Consider the following 20,026-nt stretch of genomic DNA (forward strand, 5'->3'; position numbering starts at 1 on the left):
TGGACAGTTGAGGATGTTATACAAGAAAAAATAATGAAAGCTAGAATAATTGGCCCAGCATCTGAACAGTATTTTTACACAGTCACAATATAGTAAATGCTACTTATTGATTTTTTAACTTTGAATCAATCCATATGACATAGCAGATCTGATAGAGATAGAAAATATGTGCTGCTATCCTTGACAATATAAAAATAATAGTGCAAATGACAGAAGGTGGAACATGGATGGAGATGATCGATTACAAAAGAGGAATGAAAACAAAGAGGAGTCCTTCTTTGGAAAAATCATACAGATTTAAGTATATTAAGGGTCAAAAAATAACCAATTAAGAACTAAAATTAATCATCTTGATTAAGGAAGCTAGCATATATGTGCCAAATCCTGATCATTCTCTTAAGAGTATCCAAAGATAATTAATTCTCTAAGTCTGACCAATTAAGGAGACTGAGGAGAGAAACCTTCATGTGCAGCTAGGGTTGGAAAAAAGGGACAGGTTTGAGTTTGATCATAATGTGCATGCTGCTTTGAAGGAATAATCGTTTCCAGTGAGAAAAATGGGACAAGAGACTGGTGTTTTTCACTCTACATCCTTTTGTTTCAATTTTTTTTTTAAAACTCTGTGCATGCTTTCTTTGATAGCAAGAAGATTAGGGATAGACAGGATGATTATAGAAGCATGAAAGTTATTTAAATTGTTAAATAAGGATATAGAATTTTTTTGTTACAAGGGTCATGTGGCCATAAAGACATGTGCAGGGACATGGATTCTAGGAAGACAGTTTATAAATATGTAATTGTGTTAAGGAGATCAATCCTAGGTTAAGATTTCCTTTAATTGCATAAAAGTATTTGAAAAGTAAATGTAAATGTATAAAGAAATTTTCTTCTGTTGTCTTATAATTTATCTCCCCTCCATTTTATCCTCTTCTTTATTAAGCATATATAGTAAAATTTTCCAAGTTCTATCAATTGTAGATTGTCAGACTATTTTGCAAGTTCACCAGTTTCTCTGAACCAGAGTTTGGCCCTGTATTAGCTTGGGCTACTGTAGTAAAGTACCATAAACTAGGGGGCTTAAATAACAGAAATGTATTTTGTCAGTTTTGGAGGCTGGAATTTCAAGATCAAGGTCCCAATATGGTCAAATTCTGTTGAGTGCTCTCTTCCTGGCTTACAGATAGGTGCCTTCTTCCCATGTGCTCACAAGATGGAGGGAGAGCCTTCTTGTGTCTCTCCTTATATAAGGATGCCAATCTTATGGAGTCAAGACCCCACTTGGTGACCTCATTTAACCTTAATTACTTTCATAAGGACCCAAACTCCAAATACAGTCACATCAGGGGGTTAGGGCTTCAACATGCGTATTTTGGAGGTTACAAACTTTCAGTACATAACAACCCCCATTGAACTGTTATTTGGCCGAATTGAACATAGGGACAAATTGTTTTGCCACCAAGAAGTCACATGGAACTGGAGAGTAGCTGCCCTTTATGTAGGCTTAACTTTTTAAACCCAAGCGCACTAATTGGAAGCTTTGCACAGACTTCTACCCTAACAGAGTCTAGAGTTTTTAGGCTCTCCAAACCCCAGTGTCCCTGCCCTGTTAAATACAACTGGAACTGTATTTTCTTAGTGCCTTTGTTTTCTGAGTGTCAACACTATGGTAGCCCCAACTTCCCAAGAACCATCAGCCCTCTCTTTTCTGTAAAATGATCCAAAGCACTACTCAGCCTTTTGATTTTCATTTTACCTTTACAACAGCTTTGTAAGATGGTTCACGTTTTGCTGGTGATGTAATTGAGAGACTGTGATTAGTCCTGCCTTCTTGTATAGAGCAGACAATGTGCTGCTGCCCATAATGAAGAGAGTGGAAAGAACCCTGAGGGACTGATGACTGGTGTGGATCCTAGCTCTACCCTAGGCATACCCAGGTTAGGACAAAGGCAGGATTGCTTTTGACAGATTGATCTTAATTGATTCAATTGAGGAAGCAAACTAGCACTAGGAACTTCAATAAGGTGGCTCATGTCTTTTGTCCCCCTATGACCAGGAAGCCAGAGTGACCTCATGAGCCTCATTTTTTCTCACATGTTCATCAAACTAGAGTGATGTCATGGAATAAGCATAGACTTTGGAAATATTGCAGCTGTGGACTGAATGCAGCTCTGAAGTTCACCAGCAGTGTGACCTTCCATGAGTTACTTCAATGTCCTATGCCTGTTCTTCTGTCAGATGAAAGCAATAACTACTTTATAGGTTGTTGGGATGATTAAAGATGGTTTATCTAAACTGCTTAGAACATTTCTTCCTATATGCTGTTATAAAATTGAATCTAATGTTCTGTCTGGAATGACATAATAAGCTCTTCTATCATGTTACCAAGCCTGAAATGGTCAGACTTGGCCAGGCATGTTCTTACAATGATTTCACAGGAGCAAGAAAGTATGCACAAGCCCCAAAGACCTCTCGAGAACTCCCCTCAGACCTGGCCCATCATCACCTGTGCCTTGAACTTTTGATCAAAGCAGGTCACACTGCTCCCCTTCCATCCCCACCCCCACCCCCAGAGTCAAGACTTGGAGAAACATGCCACCTTGTGCCTAATGGACCTCCAGCTGCATTCAGAGAGTCGTTTTGTACTTAGGACATTTTGGTATCAATCCACCACATTGTTACTCCAAAGGAATTGTCCTAGAAATATGAACTCATGAACATTTTCTGGTCCTTACATTCCTTTTTGTTTTAGCATGCTTTCACTCATCCAACATCCGCACGGGGTTTTGCTCTATCAGGCACATGCTCAGAGCATATTTGTGCCTTTGTACCTTGCAGCACAGCACCTCCCATAGGGTGTGCGCATTTGGGCAGGTGAGCAATGGGCTTTCCTCTGTACTGAGATGGAGCAGACACCAAGTACAGTGTGATCCTCTCCCTCCACGTTTCTCTTAACAAGCACAATACTCTGGACTTAAAGGAAGAACAGGCCTTGATAAACAGCCATCCAGGATGCCACAGACATCTCGCTTCCTATTGACTGCCTGTGCATGCCTGTTTACCCCTCCGTGAGGTTTTAATGTTAGAAACTCTTATGCCCAGCAGCATGCATTTGGAAATCAGATCTTCACCAGCATGACATACAGGCATCCACCTCACAGCTTGTGAGCAGTAGAGCGTATGCATCTCGATGGTGCGCCTTTATATATAGTTCCATCAGGTGCCTGGGGAGTCCAGACAGTATCTTTGGCATGGCATTGGGACATGTTGTGCATGACTGTTCCTGGAGACAGGGAAGAGCTGGTTCTGAGTGTCAGGGAAACCACTGGCATGACTTATCATGGGAAAACACGAAGTGATGCTTTTTGGCTGCAGCAAAGTAGATTTGAGTAAGGCGACCATCCCTTTGACTCTCCTAATTTGGTATCTTTGCCTCTCCAGGTTTCTTCTTTTTTCCTACATTTTCTCATTTCTTGTTCCTAAGCATGCCAGTTTTACTGGTGCCTTTTAATACTTCTCCTTTCCTTCAGCTATCCTCCTTTGAGTTCACTAACCTTACCACCACCTCCCAATGCCTGCAACTCAGCTCGGGTCAGCTGGACTCCAGGGATCACCTCTGTCTGCTGTACTGCATGGCTGCTTCCCCAGTGAGGCTTGCAAATTCCAGCAGGGCAGCATATCACTGACATGCGAGAGATTAGAAGATACACTTTCCTGAACACATAGTACGTGACAGGCACCTTTAAAGTGCTTTGAGTAAACTATTTCTTATCTCCACAAATGACAAGCTATGTTTTATTTTCAGTGTACTGAGGGACATGTTTAGAAAGGTTCAGTGACCTGCCCAAGGTCACCGTGCTAGTGAATGCCACAACTAACCTTCAGTCTAGGTCCGCATGATTCCAAATGTCAACCTTGTTTCATTACATCACTCTCTGTGTCAATCGGAAAAGAAAAATCAAGAATCAGAAATGTGAGCTGTCTTGCTAAGAATTATACTGCTAGAATGTCTCTGCATATTTGGCTCAGTGTAAGAGAAATCTAATTGGAGAAAAGGCTGTTGTAGTTCTAACCTGGGAATGTCAAGAGCACAGCTGGGACTTGAATCATCTTTCTGACACTCAAGGATATAGGAGCTGTGATATATGATGACGGACCAGACAGTTCTTCATTCGTTCAACAAATAATTATTGAGTGCCTGCTGTGTGCTAGGTACTGTTCTAAAGTTTGGGACTCTTCATGAAATAAAAAAGATCCCTGCCTTTGTGGAGATGGCAGGCGGGTGGGAAGAGACAGATGAGGATGATAACAGACGAAATAAGTGAGCTACATAGTACCGTAGATGATGCTTGCTCTTGAGAAGGAAACACTGGAGCAGTGTAATAAGTATTAGAAGTGCCAGAGGGAAGAGGGTTGCATTTTTAAATAGGAAGATCGGGGTAAGACTTACTGAGGAGGTAGAACTTGAGCAAAGGTTTGAAAGAAGGGAGGGAATTAGCACTGTCACTGTTGGGGAGAGGAGCCTCTCAAGCAACATACGAACTGAGGAGAGTTGGCACTTATAACAAGCAGCATTAAGGTGAGGGTAGTGGGAGCAGTATATAAAGGTAGTAAAGGAGTCCATCAGAGATACTGGGTTGCCAGATGGCTTGAGACTTTGCAAGCCATTTCAAAGATTTAAAACAAGGGAAAAACAGAATGATCTGTTACGTGCATCTCACCTAGATGAAGTAGGCTAGGTGTGGTATGATTGTGTTTTTGATCAAAATTGTAGCAGTCAGTGTGGGTGATGAAAGGAGATTGGGGTCTGGATTGTAGTTAAAGGTAGACCTCTTAGGTTTTGCCAATAGATTCAGTGTAGAATACAAGAGAAAGGAGTGTATGGTGATTTTAAGATTTGGAGCTATGGCAACATGAAGTATAAAGCTTCTCTTAGAGGAGGTGAGAAGTGTAGTTTTGAGAAGAAGGACAGGAGGTCAGTTTTGGACATGATGAATTTGAAATGTTTACTAGATCTGCAGATGAAACTGTGAGGTCATGGATGGTATATATAATTTCTTAGTTTGGGGAGAGAAGACTGGGCTGAAAATATAATTTGGGATTCATCAACAAATACCATGGTTAAAAAAAATAATAAAGCAAGATACCCAGTGGAGAGTACTAGTATGATGTGTGAAATGGAAATCAGTGCATTGGGTGGTAAGGAGACTTGTCTTGCATTACTGAAAAGGCAGGACTCACAATCAGTGAGAGCATAGAAGCCTGACTTTGACTTCAACACACAAAAAAAATTTTTTGAAGACTTTATTTTTAAGTAATCTCGACACCCAACATGGGGCTCAAACTCACGACCCTGAGATCAAGAGTCACACACCTCACCAACTGAGCCAGGCACCCCAATACAAAAATAACATTTTAACCTATTAGAGCTTATTAGCAGTGGAATAACCCTTTTCACAGGTGCTTTTGCTGATGCTGCAAATTTTCAGGGAGAATCTTGAACCTAGATCATTGTTTTTCCAAATTTTGTATAGCTCTAAAAAAAGAGAATGGTAATTATTTTCCATTAGGGAATTAACATTGGTCTTTATCCAAGAAGTTAACACACATGTGTATCTTGATATATTTATCATAGCCCTGGTTTACTCACCACCGTTTTAGATGTGTTAAAGTGGATTGGATTCTTGCCTTAGGTTTAAACTTGAACCTACTGACTATGTAGAGTCCTCCAAAATTTCAGTTCCTGTGAGGCTGTAGTTCTGAGGATTTAGGAATGAAAAAAGCCATCACTAAAATTCAATATGGGCAAATTAAGGGGAAAATTATATCAGGTCAATTTTTTTTTATTTTAATGACACTACTATAATGATGTCTTAGAACAATGGTTCTCAAACTTTTAATCGTAGGATCCTATTATAATCTTAAAAGTTTTTGAGCACCTCAAAGGGCTTGTGTCTACAGGGATGGTGCAAATATGGGAGAACAACCAATACACTGGTTAATAAGGATTCCCGATGATGCACTGAAACCTGCAAAATAAAGTTGAAGTTCTTAAGAATCTACTTTCAGGAAAGGAGAACCCCTACTTTGACAGAAGTTAATTTGAAGAAGACCCAAAACTGTAGATTTCCGCTAAGTTCAGTGTAAGCCAATGATCTGACTTTGCAAAAGAAAGGACGGAAGGTAGGTAAGCTTGGGTTTCAATACTGTGTTTCTTTTTGTAGTCAGTGCTTTTGAGATACTGCCTTTTGAAGGAAATATTAACAAGCTACCATGCCCTGTGGAGGAGACTGGAAATCGAAAGGTCTAAAGCATGTGAAGAACAGATGGAGAAACTAATAATGCCACTCTGTTTACTTGGAAAAATTCCTAAAGTTGCTCACCCATTACTGCTACTGAGGGATGCTACACTGGTTAGAAGAGACAAACACCGGAAACGAGGAAGCACAGAATGGTTGAGGTGATGTTAAAGCAATGGTTAAAGACAGAAAAATGTGAAATAACACGACATATTTATCTTGCATTTATCTAAGAGATTTTACTGTAAACTTTCCAGCAGTGAGATGCCTTCTCATTGAGAAGCATGAAATTTAAGAGGTTCATTCATCACGTTTTCGTTTAAACCTAAGAAAGTGACCAAGTGGAGTTCAGAAGCTACACTGTGAACAGGATAGGATAGAAGAGATAACCGTTATGACTTTCTAACCAGCTCCTTGCATGAAAGATTTAAGGCGACGGAAGAGGGCATTATTAGTACTTGAAAATCAATTCATTCAGAGCCAAGGATTCTGTGAACTAGCCCATGGATCCATTTTGGGGGTGAATGAGCTTCAGAAGCTGTTAAAGGAGACGCAAATGGCTTGTTGTATATGTTTGTCCTTCCCCTCCTCCACTTTGTCATTCCTTTTTCCAGTCTTGAGTAAGATTACACAGTGGTTAAACCAACAAAAGAGGAGACCAGCATCTAAAGGAAAATCACTGCAGGCTGGTTAAGAGAAGAGGCAATGTTGAGAGCTTGCAAACACCTGTTTATAATGAGATGCTGCAGATGTGTTTGCCCCTTGCTGATATTTGGGCACAACAGTCACTCCGACCTGCCAGTACATATCAGCAATCTACGTGTTGCCTACTTTTTCCCCTGTCGGCCCGCTCGGCCTTGTGTAAGCTTTCCTAGTTGAGTGTATACAACCATTGGGAGCTTTAGGTTGTAGTGTTCTCTTATAAATCAAAACCTAGTAAATTAAAGAGATTTTACATTACAAAACAAGTAAGTTGAGAGATAATCAAATGACAAAATTTAACTTGAAAAGCATTTTGTAATATGTTCTTTATCAAGCTTCTTCTTTAAAGCATTTAATTATTTTGTAACTTAGAAAAGCTTCCGGGTTACCTTAAAGAACTTAAAACTGAAGAGTTTTCTCCATTTTAGCACAAACCAGAACTATAGACTGAAATTGTTGAATAAAGGTGAGGAATCATTTGCCAAAAGTAATTTGCAAACAGATTTTCCCTCAGGGATGTGTCTTTCGCATCAAGTGAGGCCTCCTTGTAAAATAGACCCTAAAAGCGTCTGAAGTGCACTTTCAGCATCTCTACAGAAAGGTCAGGACCAATTCGGAGAGGAAATGCCTGGAATTCTGTTTGGTATCACAATGCTTGCAGTTAAGATAACAAACTGCCTCTGGCTCCTTTCAGGGCAACAAAACAAACTAAAATCATCACCAGGGCTGTAAATCCTGGAGAATGGTATGGTAGACCTGAGCCCAGAGAAAGGGAACTAGGGCAAATGTTTTTTTTAATGCTTGCCTTTCGGCAGGATAGGTGTTTCGGGTTTTTTTTTTAATTACTATTTCTAATAAATATGAAATACTATTGATTTGTTTTGTGAACTGTTTTGGATTTGGCTCCCACCGGGGGTGGGGAGAGGGAAACAACATATCAGAAAATTTGGGGCTGGAGTTGCATGTAAGCTGTGAGTATAGCAGAGCAAAGGAGGGCGGTTGAAACATCACTATGGAGCTATTAGGTTTGACAACTCTGTACCTCCCAGTGGGACGATGCGGTAAGTAGACTGACATGGGTTTGACATATGCTCGTTGTTGTTCCAAATGACGCATGGAAGTGTAAGCTCTTTAAAAGAGTTAGGTTATGGCATTCACTTCCAAAATTTGGTTGCTACTGGGGATGGGGTAATCGTGATGGGAGAAGTGACTGAAGTTCACCCGGGTGCTGTGCAAAGAGCAGTTCAGGCAGAAAAAATGAAGTCAGCTCTGAGAATCCATAAGCAGCTGGATACTGAGGGAAGTGGAGTCTTTAGAGCTCTTAACCAACTAATGTGTGGCAAATTAATAATTCCATAATAAAGCCAAGGCTAAGAATTGGCTAATAAATGGGGCCAGTGCTTTTATCACTATCTGATTAAGAAGAGACAAGCAATTGCCCAACGATAGGAATCTTTATCCCTCCCCATTTTATTTATGCCAGTTGACATGGAGGCGGATCCATGTAGGTTCCTGCAGTCTTAAAAATCTGTGCCTAAAGCATTGAGTGTATTGCCGTCCAAGCAAGTGATACCAAATTACTGCTTAGTAAGAGTATATTCTGAAGGAAAAGCAAGGCACCTCCTTGCATGTTAGCCTCAGAACACCCGAATTTATGACAAAGGGATAATTTGTAACAAAAGCATACTTGGGGGCTGATGGGGATGCATCCTGAGTTCACTTGGCATGTATGGGTTAATCTCGACCTGAAGCCCAGTTGAGGGGGCTTTACTTTGTGCCAAGGGGCCTCTGTTTCCTAAGAAATGAGCAAGTTAAAGGTGCTCTTCCAGGAAATTTAGTATATTGATATATAAGCAACTTCACCCTCTTGTCTTTCCCTTCCTAATTTACAGCTGTCCTATAATTGGTTTAAAGGAGTTTTCAAAAGATGTGATTAGCTTTACCTGCAGTAAACTTGTAAAGGGTTTCAGGGTAATGATGTGTCAGTTATGAACTCATTCAGTTAATCTGCAGAAAAATTTTTAGAGCAGGAAGGAGCCAGATTCAGACTTGTAAAACATGATGGTAGTGCATTTCTAGCTAAAAGAGCCAAAATTCTAGTTTCCTCATCATGGAAAGGAAAAGAGGGAATGACGAGCAAATAAGAAACCAAACAACAAAACATTAACTCATTTGCACCAACCCCCCCAGAGGCCCTCCTCGCTCATCAAAATTAGAACAATTGATACGGGTGCATACGGAGCTTAGAGGGACCATGGTGGGCAGCCTGTGACTCAGGGATATGGGGTGTGGCAGGAAGAGGCTGACACGTTTGACTAGGAGCCACGTGGGAGCAAGACACAGTCGGTGGAAAGCAGCAAAATGCTATGCTTGAAATTCACTGCTGGGTTCATTTCATTAATCCATTCACTTATTCATCATGGCTGCATAGCATCTCTTAAATGCAGGGCATTCTGAGCACAGTTGTAACACATCTATCCTCACCAGCATATAACTTAGTATTGTAATTGTTACTAGCATTATAGAACATGGTACCTTAACTTCATGATGAAAGACAATGGTTTATGATGCTCATGGATTATGCGAGTCAGGAATTCATTCAGGGCACAGCAGGGATGGCTTGTCTCTGCATCCTGGTGTCTGGGAGCCTCAGCTGGAAGATTCAAAGACTGATGGCTGGAATCATCTGCAACTTGTTGACTCATTTGTCTGATGGTTGGTTGGTGCTGGCTATCAGCTGAAACATCAGTTTGGGGATTGGCCAAAATTTCTACACATCATCTCTTCACGTGGTCTGAGCTTCCCCACAGCATGTCGCTGGGTTCCAAAGCTGAATGCCAAAGAGGATGAGCCAGGCAGAAGTTGTATCTTTTTGGTGACCTTGCCTTAGAAGTCAATCAATTCCACTGTGCTCCACTGGCCAGAACCACTACAGACCTTGCCAAAATTCAAGGAAAAAGAACATCAACCCCAAATATCAGTGTAGGAATATCAAGTACAATGAATAAAGAACAGATATATGTGTACGGATGTGTATATATGTACATGTATAAAGTCATCCTTGAGAAATACAATCTACCACAATAAGAGTGAAAGAAAAAATTATAAAGTAAATTAGCATAAAGTAAAAACTATTGCTTGTGATGATTTTGTAAGTCATGGCCCGAAGAATCCTATTGGAAATATACTAACAGAAAAAAGAAACACCTGAGCACTGTGTTTCACAAATGTGAATCACGTGCATGTGACTTCTGTTAGTATCTTGTTACCATCTATATCACTGTTCATTCCCTTCATTTTTTTAATTGACCAACGGTTTTTAAACTCAAATTTGTTTTAAAAGCAAACTAGGGGCACCTGGGTGGCTCAGTCAGTTGAGTGTCTGACTCAGGTCATGATCTCTCAGATCGTGGGTTTGAGTCCCACGTTGGGCTCTGTGCTGACAGCTCAGAGCCTGGAACCTGCTTCAGATTTATATTTCCTCTCTCTCTCTCTCTCTCTCTCTCTCTCTCTCTCTCTCTCTCAAAAATAAACACTAAAAATAAATAAAAGCAAACTAGATATTACTACTGAAAATAAAAATTTTTTTGCCTTTATTTGCCATAATACAAAAGTAACCTTAAATATAATAAAAATAAAATTGAACAGTCGCTAGGTGTGTTGCTTTCTGATGAAGGTTGTAATGGCAAAGCATGCCCTCTTTGTCAGAAATGTTAGCAGGTATTCAAAGATATTAAATCACAGTCCTACAAAATTGAGGCTCTCTTTTTGCCTTAATCTGAAAGATTGAAAGAGAAGTAAAAGTGAATGATCCCTGGTGAGAAGGTCAATGACATTGACCAGGTCTGGGTGCTACCCAATATCCTTTAAAGATTTTTCTATATTACAATCCTAGATTTTTGACAAATACTGATAAAAATTTTTTAAAAACTGAGCTTTCATCTTGTCCCAGCCAAGTTGTTAGGATCCATGAGGAAGATGGGCATCTGGCACAGAGCTGATGCACATTAATTGATGAATGAATTAATTCTGTCAAAGGCTAGGTCCTAACACACTTTTGTTTTGTTTCATAAACCCCTTGCTGAAAGATCTGTTGAGCAATAAAAGGCCTTAATTAGTTGGCTTCTACATCAGGTTTAGCCACCCCATTATCTTATTACCATTCTCCACATGCTGCAGAATTGACTTTTTGCTTCCCCGCTGTGGCATAACTAATTCCTAGACTTTACAGGACCACTCCCAGGCCAGTGTGCACTCTTTAGTACGTAGGTATCTAAATCCAATGACATTCGTTCCTGAAGTAATTATTAGCGCCTGCCAGGGCTAGTGTTGCACTAGACCCTAGAGATCTCAAAATGGACACTTTTGTGGAATACAAAGAAAGGCCACTTGGGGGCAGCTATTTCACCCCTAAAATTTAATTAAATGCTTAGCAACAGCATTGTCTTACTGTTGAAGTGTTTGTCAGAAAACACTACTTCCTGGGGACTTTTTCCAGTGGAGATGATAACTTGAGAATAAGTATAATTTTCATGGCCTTTTCCACCTAGACCTTTTCTTCTGGTTTCCATGGGTGTGGAAAAGGTCTATAGAGGTTAGGAGGAAAAGAGCCAGATACTTACCTTCAGGGATTCCAGCCAGTAGCCTTGACCACACCCTCTAGGACTTCTAACAGTAGTGCCTTTCTGGACATGGGGCTGACATTAACTTTTTCCTTCTTCATTTATAGTCGGCTACAGTGAAGCTGTCAAAACCAGTGGCTCTGTGGACTCAGCAGGATGTCTGCAAGTGGTTGAAGAAACATTGTCCGAATCAGTATCAGATCTACAGTGAGTCATTCAAACAGCATGACATAACTGGTAAAGTATGCGGCATCCAAAATATTTTACTCCCTCTTTCTCTCCCCATCACAGTGGCCTTTCCCATACCCTTACAATGAACTGCATCTCCCTGCTGAAATTTTCTGGCATGGGTTTGCTTACTTTAAAAGGAGAATGGATTCCAGACCCATGCAAACTATGCTACTGAATAAGCATAAGAAGTTCTAGAGAAGCTTGGATTCTGCAGGTTCAGTATAAGTATGTGGGAGTCAAGCTAAGGGGGTGGGTGGGGGACTCTAGAGAAAATGTGTACCAATCCTAGAGAAAAGAAAGGAAGTCTTCCAAATTATCTGGGTTTGTGGGATCAGTATTTGATGTTCTAAGTAGGAAAGATTTCTAAACAGGAAAATTCTGAGGTGAATATGATAATACTAACTTACAGTCCCTGAGATGAATACCTTCAAAGCACAAATGAAGATTCCATTTACATCAAGGGGCTCTGAGTATTATATTTGAAGGTCAAGAGACACTTGGAAGCAGAAACCATGACAGGATAATGAACTGTAAAAGCCCTTAGGATCCTGTTTCTCGATTGGAGAACAGCCTGGGTGAGAAGAAGCCGATAGGGCCTGCTGTGGGAGCCCATCAGAACAAGGGCATCTTCACACTTCCCCTGTGTTCCCCTCCCACCCTGAGGGTCTGCATGAATACGGGCCTCGTCCCTCCCCTTGTCCCCCTCCCGTTGCAAACACTGTGATGAAACACAGGACTGAAAAACATGCTCTGTGCACTAAAACTGCGCTTCAGAGGAAAAACGTGTTGAGGAGTCCTGATTCTAGTCCAGATCCTTCCCCTTTTCCAAGAGAAGACTATCCTCTAGTGGGAAAGTGACTTGATCTTGAGTAGCCCAGAACTGTGGATACCAAGCCTCTTTCCAAACTGGGTGGTTTTCAAAGTGTGTTCCGTGGAGCCCTTGGGTGCGCCAAAGGTTGCCAACGGGATGGGGTGTGCTTTGGGTAGAGATAAGTGTGTCAACTAAACCAGCTCCCTTTATATCTGTTTTACATGTTTGAATTATACGAAAAACTTCATTTGGAAAAAAGGTTTCTAATACTAAAGAACATTTTTCTTTTCTTTTTTTTTTTTTTTTATGTTTATTTTTGAGAGACAGAGTGCAAGCGAGGGAGAGGCAGAGAGAGGGAGACACAGAATCCTAAGCAGGCTCCAGGCTCTGAGATGTCAGCACAGAGCCTGACGCGGGGCTCGATCTCATGAACTGTGAGATCATGACCTGAGCCAAAGGCAGACGCTTAACTGATTGAGCCACCTAGGTGCCCCTAAAGAATATTTTTCAAATCCTGAGCTGGATTTTCCTAGATTCCTTCTGACCAAATTGGTAATGTTTTAATATTTAAGGAGCACACCCAAGTGTAGCTCAGGTTGAGTAGTTAACAGAGAGTGAAGTGTTAAAATTGTACTTAATTCACTTTGCTTCCCCCCCCCACCCCCAAGAAGAATAAAATGGCTTTTTAGGTGAAATTCCTGAAATTCTGAAGGCACTGTCAGAACTTAGCTTAGATTCCAAGTGTCAAATTGTTTTTTCTTTGGCCCTCCCTTAACAATACAAGAGCATCTCAGAGTCCATTTTTCCACCCCTTAAGTAATCAGTTAGTAACCATTTGGCTGATTATGGTTGCCTTCATCCCAAAATGTGTGCTTAATGTTTCTTAATGCCTGTGTGATAGAGTAAAGGCAAAGCCTTATTCGTGATCTTGTTTGAAAGTAGTGTTATCTTTTCTTATGGGCGGGCATTATGGGATACCCTTGAGGGAAGGGAGGCATTTATAATGGTTTGTCAGGGAGGGGCATTACATCCCTTAGAAGTAAAGGTCCCATGCTTCAGTGCTCCGAGTCAATGGTACCACTTCCCAAGGCTTTCTGCTAAGTGACTTGAAGAAAGAGGGTGTGGACATGAGATACACCTGTCATTGCTTCTGGTGGCACATTTGGTCTCCATGAAATGCCACTGATACTGGTAAACCACAACCTTCTTGAAATCCCAGGCAAGCTGCTTTAGCTGGTTGAGTTATTTAACCTCCCTCTTCATCTCCAAAATAAAGATGATAATACTACCTGTCCGCAGGAGTTGTTATGAAGACTAAATGAAATAATATTAAGTAAACTACTAAGTTGGCCATTTCTTGACACCTTCTACATGTCAGCATTTTGCTATCATGTCAAGACTCATCTGGATGTATCTAAAAACATACTCTTCATTCTAAGGGCAGCCTTTTTTCAGGCCAGAAAGGAAAGCAGAAAATTATTGGGGACTCAGGGAACAGAGAGAATGATTTCACATTAACTATTGGCCCACATCTTTTTGACATTCACCTATGAGGCCACAGAAAGCCACTCTCTTCCCCTTTTCTCTGGGCCTTGCCTCTCCAAATATGAATGTGAAATACCTGAATGATCACAAGCGCCAAGTGGTCATAATAGACGGGACTGCAGCTGGCCCGAGGTGACCAGCCCTAGGATGCTGGAGGCTGTGGGGATCTCCGTGCCCTTGGAGACTAGGCTGTGATAAGCAGGACAGAGAGGTCTGTGAAAAATTAAGACCTATGGTAACAGAGCAAATGTCGCCAGCCCCCAAAAAACAGTGGACTACTGAGGGCGAGGGCCGGCAGTGCTGACAGGTGCCGGGTAGAAGCCCAGAGCTGCAGCTGTGTTGTGTCATCTTGTGAAGGTCACTGGTGCCCTTCAGCTTTCTTTATCTGCAAAAAGAGGATGGTACCAGTACCTGCCTCATAGTGTTGCTGTGAAAGGAGTTCATGGTCCTGGGAAGCATGCATTGAATGCTGCTTCTGTTCTGAATAGCTGCTGCTGTTCTCCTAAGTGCTGTTCTGATTTTGGTGAAAACAACACACATAAACAGTGTTGAATTCGTCTGTCTTTATTATCCTGAAAACTGGGAAATGAGCAACCGGGGGTGGCAGGGTGAGGGTAGTCTAGGCTGGTAAATATCCTGTGCTTATCTGCAAGGCTGCAACAAAAATGCTCACCTGTCTCTTATTTATGCCTAGATCCTCTTGAGTGTTGCTGTTCCTTTGCTTTTTCTTAAAGGGTGGGTCTCCAATATCATGCTTATCAAGCAAGTGTGTTATACCAGTATAACATATAAACAGTCCCTTAATTTAGAGGCAGATGGTACAGCGATGGCAAATAAAAAGGACATATATTAAATGGAAAAAAGAAAAAAGAGCTTTCACAGACCTGAGTGTGATCCTCCCTGCTTGTCCTCCACCCCCAACCTTTGACAAGCAATAGCTATACAATATTACACGAGTTAGTTTTTCATCAGTGAAATGAGAATAAATATTTTAAGAACTGTCGGGAGAATTAAATGGAATGATGCTCGTGAAGGGCCTAGCTTAACGCCTGATACATAGTAGACATTTATCCATTTGCAGGTATTTATGGAGCATCTACCTTGTACCGGGTTTGGGGAATACAGAAATAAATAAGACAGTGAGTGGTCTGTGCAGGGAAAAAATTGGGCTTCTGTGAAAAACTGTGCCTCGTCAATAGCACACCATTTGGGGCTATCTAATTCCACGGAGCTGTTTTTACAACTCCATACATTGTAGATAGCTGATAGCAATACAGAATAATCCTTGTTGTGGATGTGTAAATTCTGTCCCACAGAGGTTCAGCTGGCTTTCCTAGCCACTGTGGAAAATCTGACTTCTGCCTGCCATTGACACCTTCATTTACTCTCGCTGATCTACGTGTGTTTGCTCTTTGGATTCTCCTTTGTAGTATCTTTCTCCTGCTTATTAGATCTTACTAGCTTCTTCACCAATGAGTTAAAAACAAACCTTAAACGTGTTCATTTTGTATTTTATGAGAATACTGGTTTTAACCTTTTTTGAAAATTACCCTGTTTTAACTTCAGACGCTCAATTCCTTTTTTATGTTTTAGGCAGCAAGTCCATTAATATTTTTTAAGCCTTTGTTTGAAAGACATTGAATTGTACACAAACATTCCCCCCTTTATCTCCAAAATCTAAGAAAAGTTAAAATGTGTTTCAGTATAGGAGCATTCGAAACCTTTTGCAAGTTTCCTACTAGAATTTCTGAGAATCTCATTGTGTCCAGAAGACACCTGCTATTTTGTGGCAGATGTGTTTAATCAGAGGAGAAGTTACTAGTGTTACCTCCCTGCAGAAGCGCTCTTAAAAGGCATAAGATGGTTAGAACACCTGAGAGGCGTTAGGATAGATAGATTTAAATCATCAGATTAGGCTTGAAGGAAAGAAATTTGTCTATTTTCCTGTGCTTGCAAGATTCTCTCTCCAGCTTTCTGAGGCTGGCTTGGAATGCTGATGAGGAAGCTCTACTGGGGCCAGGTGTAAGCTCACAGGCAACTTTCAGATTCTCTTTTATGCACAGTTAAGAATATTTTCAGGTTTGAGGCAATTTCAGCCCCTGGCTGTGCCTTGTGTTGTTCCCGTGGCTGCTGAAGTGAGTTTACCTCCTTCAGCATCAAGTTCTCCATCTGGAAAGGGTTCATTCCCCTGCCAACTTGAAAGGCTTATTTTTTATGGGTGAAGCACTTAGAGTTCCCTAGAATATAAAATATTTTTAAAAGCTATTTTGAATGTGTAAAAGATTTCCGTGGAGTCTGCTTTGTGGCACAGCAATGGGAATTCTTCAGATGTCCAGATGTCTGCAGGAATAAATACTTATCATATGAATATCCCCTGCAAGTGGTCAGTATTGATTTGTAGTACTTCCCAGTGGTCTCCTGCGACATAAATGAATATTTGTTCTTTTTGTCCTTCAAACACACCCCGTACCTCTTCTTTTCCCCTCTTCAAAATGTTCTGCTGAGATGTAGCACCCTGAAATGTGGCATTTCTGCCTAGGTTATTGAACAAAAGGGAAACCTCTGTCTCTTTCAGACCTTTGGCTTGTGGCTCTGTGAGTTTGCTAACATTATTCCCTTCGGTGCTGATTTCTCTTTTTCACCCCTTCACCTTCTGCTATTGCCCTCCTCCTCTTAACTATGGTTGGAGTTACCCACAGGGACTATGGGCTGTATAGTTAACAAGTATCAAAAGAAGAGGAATGGTTACTTTATGTGACTAGGTATGAGTGTATTACTTAACAGAATCCAATATAGCCACATAAAGTCTGGGCATATTTACAGACAGTGCCTCCTCTGTCCATTTTCTTGTTGCTGTTTTCCCTCTGGATGCTGTGTTTTACTTTTCTATGTCTTTGTGTTTTGTTACCTATCTCTTTTTGTATGAACTACTCTACATTTTTTATTGCATCTCAAGCAGCGTAGATTTGCATAGTAAAGTTTCTGACATCATCAAGGCCAAAGTTTCCCAAAAGTTAATTTTCCAATAACAACATATATTGCTTTTAACCCCTTTTGGTGGCAAAAGCTTACTAATATCACCTTTCCACTCTTCAGAATTCCCAAACCAAGGGTACTGAATCTGGTTGTCTTAATGATCCAGGATAATAGACTTCTAAATGTTGGGAAGGGGGTTAGATGTCATCCCAGGTTTTATGAGGTCGATAAAAAAAAAATATTCCTTTAAATGTAATGTGTACGTGGAGATCAGAATATCAGCTTCATTCCTGATAAAGCTTTTTGGAGAATGTCGTTTAGGTCTTCAGACAAATTGGTTTGCTCAGACTATTTGCCCTCTAAATTAGGCATTCCAGGGGGTGGAGGGAGGTGGGGCTGGGTGCCTCAGTTGAGCATTCAACTCTTCATTTCGGCTCAGGTCATGATCCCGGGATTGTGGGATTGAGCCCTGTGTCAGGCTCTGCACTGAACGTGGTGCCTGCTTAAGATCTCCCTCTCCCTCCCTCCCTCTCTCCCTCCTCCCTCCCTCTCTCTCTCTCTGCCTGTCTCCTCCACTCACATGTGCGCACTCTCTCTCTAAAATAGTAAATAAATAAAAATAGGACTTTCCCTTCCAGGCATGACTGGCCATGTCCCTTTTGCCACATAACAGAAAGCAGATTACATGAGGCACGCAGGTCACAAGAGAGGAAAGAACATTGCACTAGCTGAGCAAGCCCAATTCCTGCTTCCAAAGGCACCAAACAGAAGGCAGGAGAGGATCCAGGAGCATTAGTCCAGGAAGTCCTTCCACAAGGGACTAGGAAGAGTGGGGAAGTGGGTCCCCTTACCGAATCAACGCAATGCCTCCCTGTGTACCTAGATAGCCGGGCAGCCAGCCTTTGCTCAAACATCTCCAGGAATGCGCATTTCATAACTTTTAAAAGCAACCTTTTATCTAAGAGTTGGAGTGGTGGTGGTTACAGTGTTTGGTTTTTCTTATTCTCCTTTCCTTCTAAGCTGCAGGCCTGCCAAACTGCTTTGCAGGCATCAAATGCTATGTTCTTTTCTACCATTCTCAAAGCCACTCATATACCTGGATAATCCCAACTTCCATTCAGGCTTTAGTTCAGACACCATCTCCTACAGAAAGCCTTTTTTACTCCTCCTCTGGATTAAGTAACCCATGCTGTAGCTCCCAGGGTAAGCCCTGTTGTAGGACTTGTCATGTTAAGTTGATAGGTAAAAAGTGTAATTATTAGAAGGTTCTGCTGAGGTTTAACTGAAACCCACCTGTAGGTCCTATTTAGGTTCCAGGTTAGAAATCTTTGCTGAGGAAAGCCCTTAATGACTGCTACTAGGACAGATTGTTTCCACCAGGCTCCAGGGGAACCACGGCATAGTCCTCAATCCTTTCCTTCATCCCAGCCAACTGTTGGTTGGAGATCCCAAAATGTCTGCCTCTGAATCCCTTCATCTCTAGTAGATGTCCTCCTTCTGCTACACGGAGAAGGTATAGACTATCTGATGGCATTTCCCTGAATATTCTTCCCCTCCACTCCATCTTCCAGAAGATGATATGACCCTCTGTTACAAATCACCTTTTCTGCCTCTGATTTAACCAGATACCCTCTATCATCCCCTGGGTCCTTGCTTCCTCAGCTGCAGTCATTCTCTCTTGAGTCTGGCTACACTGGCTTCCTCCTTTTCTCTAAATAGTTCCTTTCTAGCCCCTTTCTTGTCCATTCTTTCTATTTCATTATTTTTTAAATCACAGTTAATTCGTACATTTGAAAAAATGTACATAGCCACAACCATATGCCAAGCAGAACACCATACCCAACAACTTACAAACACTGTCTTCAAGTTCATGAGAATTATCCACCATGATATACTGCACTTAAGTGTATAAATAAATCTCAGCAAATTTCAAAACATTGAAGTCTTACAAGCACATTCTTTGACCACAACAGAATGTAATTAGGAATTGTTCATAAGATCTCCAGAAAATTCCAAATATTTAGAAACTTAACACACACTCAGGAACTGCGTGGGTGAAGGAAATAAATCACAACAGAAATGAGAAAATGTTTTGAATGGGATGATAACAGAAACGTGAATATTCCAAATATCAGTCTTGTGCAGCTACATTAGAACTTAGAGGAAAATTATATCACTAAATACCTGTATTAAAAAAGACTTGAAATCAGTAAATGTTTACCTTAAGACATTAGAAAACAACATACTCATCCCAAAGTAGGAGCTGAAACCAGTGAGATAAACATACGAGCAATAAAGAAAATTAACAAAGATGAAGTTGATTCTTTAAAGAGAAAACAAAATTGGTAAACATTTACCTAGACCGAACCAGGAAAATAGACAATACCAAGAAAGAAAGTGGAGGTATCATTAAATTTCCTGTATACATTAAAAAAACAATAAGAAAATAGTATGAACAAGTTTATGCCAATGTACTTAGATGAAATGGACATGTTCCTTAAAAACTATAACTTAGCACCCACTTAAAGCTGGAAAATATAAATAGCCACACATCTCCTAATAAATTTTAAATCACAATCCCCGCCACATGTACACAGCCTAAGCCCTGAAGCCTTTTGCAATGAATTCAGATAATGATAACCAAACCTATGCAGATTCAGTGAGACAAGAGAGGAAAATGGGAGTACTTCCAAAGTCATAAGTTCAGAATAACCATAACACCAAAACCTGACAAAGATACAAGAATGCTATGGCATAGACCAATGTCCTTCACGAACATAAACCTAAAATCCTTGACGAAATACAAATAAGTTCAACATAGCCATAAACAAAAATGATACTAT

At 40.8% G+C, this 20,026-nt stretch overlaps 1 protein-coding gene across 7 annotated transcripts in view; it reads left to right on the plus strand.

Moving 5' to 3' along the window:
* SAMD12 (sterile alpha motif domain containing 12) overlaps window positions 1–20,026 on the plus strand; it is a 384,200-nt gene that overhangs the window by 155,340 nt on the left and 208,834 nt on the right. For 5 of the 7 annotated variants that reach the window (XM_027064004.2, XM_053208189.1, XM_027064005.2 and 2 more), the window contains exon 3: window positions 11,728–11,857. In XM_027064004.2, coding sequence (XP_026919805.1) covers window positions 11,728–11,857 — 130 coding nt within the window. Of the gene's footprint in view, window positions 1–11,727; window positions 11,863–20,026 lie in introns of all 7 variants that reach the window. The other 2 variants (XM_053208188.1, XM_053208190.1) reach the window with 2 other exon arrangements.

The sequence above is a fragment of the Acinonyx jubatus genome, chromosome F2 (genome assembly GCF_027475565.1).
Source record: "Acinonyx jubatus isolate Ajub_Pintada_27869175 chromosome F2, VMU_Ajub_asm_v1.0, whole genome shotgun sequence".
Lineage (NCBI taxonomy): Eukaryota > Metazoa > Chordata > Mammalia > Carnivora > Felidae > Acinonyx > Acinonyx jubatus.